Source organism: Chiloscyllium plagiosum, unplaced genomic scaffold (genome assembly GCF_004010195.1).
Source record: "Chiloscyllium plagiosum isolate BGI_BamShark_2017 unplaced genomic scaffold, ASM401019v2 scaf_1378, whole genome shotgun sequence".
Lineage (NCBI taxonomy): Eukaryota > Metazoa > Chordata > Chondrichthyes > Orectolobiformes > Hemiscylliidae > Chiloscyllium > Chiloscyllium plagiosum.
Window position 1 is genome coordinate 7,820 of NW_025211381.1, and position 7,962 is coordinate 15,781.

At 46.6% G+C, this 7,962-nt stretch overlaps 1 protein-coding gene across 1 annotated transcript in view; it reads right to left on the minus strand.

Annotated features, from left to right (window-relative positions):
* Window positions 1-1,601: 1,601 nt before the first annotated feature.
* LOC122547033 (zinc finger protein GLI1-like) overlaps window positions 1,602-7,962 on the minus strand; it is a gene marked incomplete at both ends in the record, with an annotated part of 12,514 nt that continues 6,153 nt past the window's right edge. Inside the window, one exon of the mRNA XM_043685628.1 lies at window positions 1,602-1,865. Coding sequence (XP_043541563.1) covers window positions 1,602-1,865 — 264 coding nt within the window. The remainder of the gene's footprint in view (window positions 1,866-7,962) is intronic.

Below are 7,962 nucleotides of genomic sequence, written 5' to 3' on the forward strand. Positions count from 1 at the left end.
TGGCCACTTTCAGGGAGCTATGGACTTGAACCCCAAGATCCCTCTGTCCATCAATGGTGTTCAGGGTCCTGCCATTAAGCAGACACTTTTCCTGAACATTCCTCCCAAAGTGCAGCACCTCACACTTACCCAGATTAAACTCCATCTGCCATTTCTCCGCCCATATCTGTAACTGATCTCTATCCTGCTGTATCCTTTGACACCTCCTGCACTATCCACAACTCCACCAATCTTTGTGTCATTTGCAAACTTATTAACCCACCCTCTACATTTTCATTCAAGTCATTTATATACATCACTAACAACAGAGGTCCCAGTCCGGATCCCTGTGGGGCATCACTAGTCATGGACCTCCAGCCTGAAAAACACCCTTCTGCCACTACCCTCTGTCTTTTCTGGGCAAGCCAATTCTGAATCCAAATGGCCAAGTCACTGTGGATCCCATGGACCTTAATCTTCTGGATGAGCCTACCATGAGGGACCTTGTTGAAAGCCTTCCTAAACTCCAAGTAGACAACATCCACTGTTCTACCCTTATCAATCACCCTCGTCACTGCCTTGAAAAATTCACTCAAGTTGAAGTGGAGAGGGGCACTACCAATTCTGATGGGAGCCTGGCATGTCGGCAATCTGCTATGATCAATCACCAATGTCACTCCCATTGGCAGCTTCGAGACACCAGTAAGGAAGGGGTGTGGCAGCTGTGGGTGTGCCTGGCCTAGTGGGCGAAACATTCACCTCTGATTGAAAAGGCTCTGGGTTCAAGTCCCACAGCAGGGCATGAGATACCCAGGCTGATCCTCCCATGCAGCTCTGTTGGACTTTCATTACACTGACGGCCATACCTGCCTGCTATTTCAACCCAGTGTTTATCCCTCAATCAGCCAAACCAGTTATGCAGATAATCAAAACTCAGAGTTAGCCATATTCACAAGAAGCATTAGCAGCATACAGACACCAGCCTATGATAAGGCCATTAGATTTAGGAGCAGAAATTAGGCCATTCAGCCCATCGGGTCTGCTCTGCCATTCAATCAGGCTGATAAGATTCTCAACCCCATTCTCCGTCTTTCTCCCCTTTATCCCCAAGAACAATCTCAGTCTTAAATCTACTCAATGACCCGGCCCCCACAGCCTTCTGTGGTTATAAATTCCACAGATTCACCACTCTCTGGCTATAGACGCTTCTCCTTAACTCCGTTCTGAAAGCTCTTCCCTTTACTCTAAGGCTGTGCCCTTGGGCCCTCGTCTCTCCTACCAATGGGACCATCTTCCCAATGTCCGTTCTGTCGACAGGTGGCATCATTCCTGAAAAGTGGCCAACTCAGTCAGATACCAGACACTGTTGGGTATCCCATAGGACCACAGCCCAGAACGAGTCACCAGGATGGGGTAACTTGTCCCGATGTGCAGTCACTTTCTCCTCAACAACAAACTGCCTGTAGTGTGCCTTTGCCAGTAGTGACAAGTGTGGGCACCATCTCCCTTCACTCGCTGCCATTGCACTGAACGCAAACATGCTGCTGATGGAGTGAGAGGAGAGCGTTTACCCTGGCACCAGCTGTACCCAAAACGGAATGCACATGAGCTCACGTTCTTACCATGGTCGTGTCGGGCACCATGAATGTGTGCTGCAGGAAGTCTTTATTGGCAGCGTAGCTGCCTTCATCATGGGGAGCATCTCCATCCTGTCCTGGCAGTGGTCTCGCTCCGTCTTGCGCTGCGGATGGCCTGGCGTTGATGTCCCCACGCTGCTTCTTAGTTATGTGTGCCTCAGGTCCATGTACAGTCTTCACATGCTTCCGGAGTGAGCTGGGGTCAGTGTATCGTTTGGTGCAGTATGGAATCTTACAGATATACGGTTTCTGTTGACCGAATGGACAAAATGATTAGCTCTTGGTCGGCGGGGGTGGGGGGGGGAAGGGGAAGGAGGTGTGAAGGGGTTTCCCAAACTGATGAGGATTTGAAGCGTGAGTCAGCTCTGAGCTGCTTCCTGGCAGAATTCGGGCTAGCTCAGTCAACTGTGTCACACACAGACAGGACCTGACAGCACACTGACACCCGAAGATTTTGCTTCGCTTTGGTTCGATGTTGTGATGCAGGGCTTCAGGAGATCCGGGCATTAGTTGGTGCAGTATGGAATCCACCTCATGGTTAACTGACCAAAGCGGGAGAAACTCAGCAGGTCTGGCAGGATGTGTGGAGAGAGAAACCAAGTTCATGTTTTGACTCCAAATGAGCCTTCTTCAGAATCTGAGGGTGTGGGAAAATAGGTTTTGTTTCCATTTTGTTACCTATTTTCCAGCTCCTTTCAGTTCTGAATAAGAGTCACACTGAACTCGAAACTCTGTCCCTCTGCTCCAGAGGGGATTGTTGGTGTTTGAGTACATTCATGCCAGATATGTTTAGATACAAAAGAGGGCAGTGCAGGAAGTTGAGGTCAAAGGTCAGGCATGATCTTAGATTAGATTACCTGCAGTATGCAGGCAACAAGTCCATGCCGACCCTCTGAAGAGTAACCCAACCAGACCCATTCCCCTACCCAACCAATGCAGCTAACAATTTCGCATGGCCAATTCACCTGGCCTGCACATCTTTGGATTGTGGGAGGAAACCGGAGCACCCGGAGGAAACCCACACAGACACAGGGAGAATGGGCAAACTCCACACAGTCGCGCAAGGTGGGAATCGAACCCAGGTCCCTGGCACTGTAAGGCAGCACTGCTAACCACTGCGCCACCATGCCACCCCATCTTGTGGATTGACAGAGTACATCAAGGGGACATCTTGTCTACTCCTGCTTCTACTTCTTATTTCCTCATCAAAGGTTGACAACGTGTGTGAGTTCATTCATAAATCTTTCGACAACGCTCCCATTAATGGGGAATAAGGTGCACAAAGCCCAGCTCAATGCAGTACTGCTTTAACAGAGTTGCCTAGTTTTGGGGAATTTGGCAGGTGAGGGAAGAGGTACTGTTCTGGTCATTAATGCAGCGATGAACACTGAGGAAGTCAGATACCCGCAGGCTGAAGACCAGAGGCGAAGCAGGTAAGTGACTGATCGGGTTTTTTCCTCCAAACTAGCGCAGGGAAGTGTAAGCACGGTCTTAAATGTAAAAGGTTAAATGACTTTAAATACAGAGAATCCTGGATCGGAATTTCTCAAGGACAAACTCTAGTTTTAAACTACAGCAAAACAAAGATGGCGGAGTTGCTGATGTGTTGCAGCCGCAGTGTGTTGGTGTTGCTGGACAGCAGTGTGAACCACAACATCCACATGTGCAGGAAGTCTCTGCAGCTCCAGGAACGTCTGCTCTCAGCTGATAAGCTGGAGTCAATGAGCTTCCAACCCTGCGATACATGACCGAGGGGAAAGTTATCCCGATACTTTGTGCTTGGAGATAGTCATGTGAGCAGGCGTTCTGGTGATGAGGGCAGGATGAGCAGCTTCAATGTTATTGCTTTAGAAGTATCGATGACTAAAAGTTCCAGCTCAGCATTTCTACACCAAGCCCTTGCCCAACCCCTGGAGATCACCCATCAGGTCAGATGCTAATTCCTGTCAGGCAGATCTGATCAGAGAGTGAATATGTGGCTCAGATTGGCGTGGGAGAAATGGCTTTTAACTGACGGGGCACTGGCACCAGCACTGCAGCAAGTCGGGACAGGCTTCACCTGAACTCCAATGGGACCAGTGTCCCAGTGAGATGTCTAACTCAGGCCATAGAGAGCACCTTAGCCTGAATAGTGGGGAGTGGGAGGGAAGGACCAAAATTCAAAAAGTTAACAAGAAAGGACGAGAATTAATATCAGGATAGCAATTCAGCTAATGATAACCAGAGTGTGTCCAGAAGGCTTAGAGTGCACAAACACAATAGTGTAGCATGAAATATGGTCAAAGCAGTGACAAACAGACAAAAGCCAGAATACATGCAGCATTCAGAACAAGGTGGTCAAACCGATAACACAAATAATCTGATACTCATTATAGAGACCTGAGGGCAAAGTGATCAGTCTTAAGATTTGAATATTCAAAGGGGTTTTGGAAGGACAGGCAGCTAGGAAATAGAGATGGGGTTAGTTCTGATGATAAAGGGTGAGATCATTAGATCTTGGTTCGAAAGGTCAAGACTAGAATCAGATGTAAATAGTGTAAAATGGCAGCATGCTGCTGTGCAGAGGGACCTGGGTGTCCTTGTGCATGAATCACTGAAGGTTGGTCTGCAGGTGCAACAGGTAATTAGGAAGGCAAATGGAATTTTGTCCTTGATTGCTAAAGGAATTGAGTTTAAAAGCAGGGAGGTTATGTTGCAGCTGTACAGGGTGCTGGGGAGGCCACACCTGGAGTACTGTGTGCAGGTTTGGTCTCCTCATTTGAGAAAGGACGTGTTGGCACTGGAGGGAGTGCAGAAGAGGTTCATGAGGTTGATTCCGGAGTTGAGGGGGTCGGCTTATGAGGAGAGACTGAGTAGACTGGGATTATAGTCATTGGAATTCAGAAGAATGAGGGGGGATCTTAGAGAAACATACACAAATTATGAAGGGAATAAACAGGATAGAAGTGGAGCGGTTGTTTTCACTAGTGGGTGAAACCAGAAGTAGGGGCACAGCCTCAAAATGAGGGGGAGCAGATGTCAGACTGAGTTGAGGAGGAACTTCTTCACCCAAAGGGGGTGTGAATCTGTGGAATTCCCTGCCCAGTTGAGGATACAATGTTTTTAAGGCAACGATAGAGAGACTTTTGAACAGTAAAGAAAGGTTATGGTGAGTGGGCATGTAAGTGGAGTTGCGTCCACGATCTTATTGATTGGCGAGGCAGGCTCGATGGACAAGATGGCCTACTCCTGCTCCTGGTTCTTATGTTTGGATGGAGATAAAAAATAGAAATGGAAGGGAATCACTGTAGGAGTGGTTGATACATCCCAGACTGTATCTACACTCTAGAACAGAGTATACATCAAGGAATAATGGAGGTTTGTAAGAAAGGTCCTGCAGTAATTGTGGGAGTTTTTAATTATAGTTTGTATGTATCAAATTGGTAAAATAGTTTTTAAGATTAGCTCACTATTTGCAATAGTTTCTGGGAACAATACATTCTGGAACCAACCAGGGAATAGGTGGGGATTAATGAATGACCTCATAGCTAAGGATCCTCTAGGTAAGAGTGATCATAACATGAGAGATTTTCACATTCAGTTTGAGGATGAGGAATTTGGGTCTGAAACCTGTGTCTTAAACTTAAATATATTCCACTTTATGAGAAAGACATATCGTCTGGAGCAAACTCAGGAAATTGAGGATGGTGTCGAATTGAAAGATAGGATACGTAACACGGGGGTGGGGTGGGGTGGCATGGTGGCACAGTGGTTAGCACTGCTGCCTCACAGCTCCAGGGACCCGGTTCAATTCCAGCCTTGGGCAGACTGTCTGTGTGGAGTTTGCACATTCTCCCTGTGTCTGCGTGGGGGTGCTCCAGTTTCCTCCCACAGTCCAAATATGTGCAGGTTAAGGTGAATTGGCCATGCTAAATTGCCCACAGTGTTCAGGGATGTGCGGGTTAGGGTGGATTGGTCGGGGTAAGGATAATAGGGTGGGGGAATGGGTCTGGATGGGTTGCTCTTCAGAGGGTTGGTGTGGGCTTGTTGGGCTGGAGGGCCTGTTTCCACACTGTGGGGATTATACGAATTTTAGTGACAGATCAGTCGACTGGGAAAATCTTAGAAACCAGCAAAAGATATCTAAAACAAACAGATTGGGTTTTAATTTAGAAGATGAGCATAAATAACTTGAAAGTGATGTCACATGTAGACAGGGGGGTTAAGAAGGTGTGTAGCACACCTGCCTTCATTGCTTAGTCATTTGAGTGTAGGAGTTGGGACGTCATGTTGAGGTTGTACAGGGCATTGGTGAGGCCTCTTCCGGAGAACTGTGACCAGTTCTGGTCGCCCTGTTATAGGAAGGATATTATTAAACTGGAGAGAGGTCAGAAGAGATTTACAAGGATGTTATTGGAACTGGAGCGTTTGTGTTATAAGGAGGGGCTGGATAGGCTAAGACTTTGGTTCCTTGCATGTAGGAGTGACCTTATAGAGGTTTATAAAATCATGAGGGGCACAGCCAAAGGTCTTTTCCCTCGCGTGGGGGGGGGGGGTTCAAAACTAGAGGGCACAATTTTAAAATGAGAGGGGAAAGGTTGAAAAGAGACCTGAGGGGTAACTTTTTCACGCAGAGGGTGGTGAATGAACTGCCAGAGGAAGGGGTAGATGCAGGTACAGTTACAAAGACTTTTGGACAGGCACACGAACAGGAAAGGTTTGGAGAGAAATGGACCAAATGCAGACATGTGGGACTAGTTTAGTTTGAGGAACCTGGTTGGCTTGGATGAGTTGGACCAAAGGGTCTGTTTCCATGCTGTATGACTCTGTGACTAACCAGAAGTTTAAAACCAGACAGTAAGGACTTCTACAGTTATATCCAGAGGGAAGAGTTGCTAAAGTTACTGCTGACCCCTGAGAGAGTGAGACAAGGGAACCAATAATGAGATACAAGGAAAGGCAGACTTTGAACAAGGATTTTGGATAGTAAACACAAAAGGCATCCCAAGAACAATCGAAAATCAAGAGGGCAAAAGGAAGGGAGGGACTGCAAACAGTTACAGTGACCGAGAAAAACGACTGAGAAAATAAATGGGACTAAGGGCTGGCAATTCTCCTGGACCTGATGACCTGCACCCTCGGCTCTCAACAGAGGTGGTTGCAGAGATAATGGACAGATTTAGTTATCACCTTCCAAAATTTCCTGGATTCTGGAATGGTCCCAGCAGACTGGAAAACTGCGAATGTAACATCTCAAAAAAGGAGGGGGACAGAAAGCAAGAAGGTCGAACCCAGTTAGTCTGACATCCATCGTTGGGAAAATACTGCAATCAGTTATTATGGAAGTCGTAGAAAGACATTTTGAAAACCATGATGCAATCAGGCAGAGTCAACATGATTTTATAAAAAGGGAATTGTATATGACACCAGTTTGTTAAGGCCAAATCAGGCTTAAAGGACTGACTGGAATTTTGTGACAAGGTAACAGGAAGGTTGATCAGGGTATTCCATTTGATGTGATGTACACGGACTTCCAAATGTCTGTTTGATATAGTGCAGCACAAGAGATTTGTGAGTATAGGTTGAACCCATGGAATAAAAGGGCAGCAGCACTATCATGAGGCGGCTCCTTTAACAAGGTTGGGTGGTTCTTGGTTTTTTAATCAAAAGTATTTAACGACACAGGTTCCGAAATGTCTGAGGGTGGAAGAGGTGACTTTGGGGGTTTTGCAGAAGGTGATTAAGTCCAAGCTGCTGGGATTAGCAGACAAGCTGGAGCTGGATCTGCCTCTGTCCGTGAGGAAAGGAGAGATCATTACAGCAAGAGCTCAGCATTGACATTTGCTGGAAACACCATCTGAATCTTTAGGTGTGGCTCACATTCAATTGAAAATGAAACAACTTGAGGGAGAGGCAATAGACAAGGGCAACAGAAATGAAACAGTTTGAAATGTGATTAAAAACAGAGGAAAGAGAGAGAGAAAAGGAGAGAGAGGAAATGAAGAAAGAAAGGGAGTTTGAATTTCAGAAATTGGCACTTAGACAGGAAAGTCAGCTTAACAGGGTGGAGGTGAAGGCTGAAGGTAAGCTCCGTGAGGAAGAGAGTGAGGATGAGCAAACCCATGGCAGCCAAAGGCCTGGTGGGGATCTGTTTAAATATATTCAAACATTGCCTCAATTTGATGAGAAGAACGTGGAAGTGTTTTTCATCTCATTTGAAAAGGTGGCTAAACAAATGCAGTGGCCGGTGACCATGTGGGTTTTGTTGATCTAAACAAAACTTGTAGGTAGAGCTAGTGAGGTATTCGCATCCCTATCAGAGGAGGTATCTGGGGAGTATGAGGAAGTGAAGAAAGCCATCTTAAGT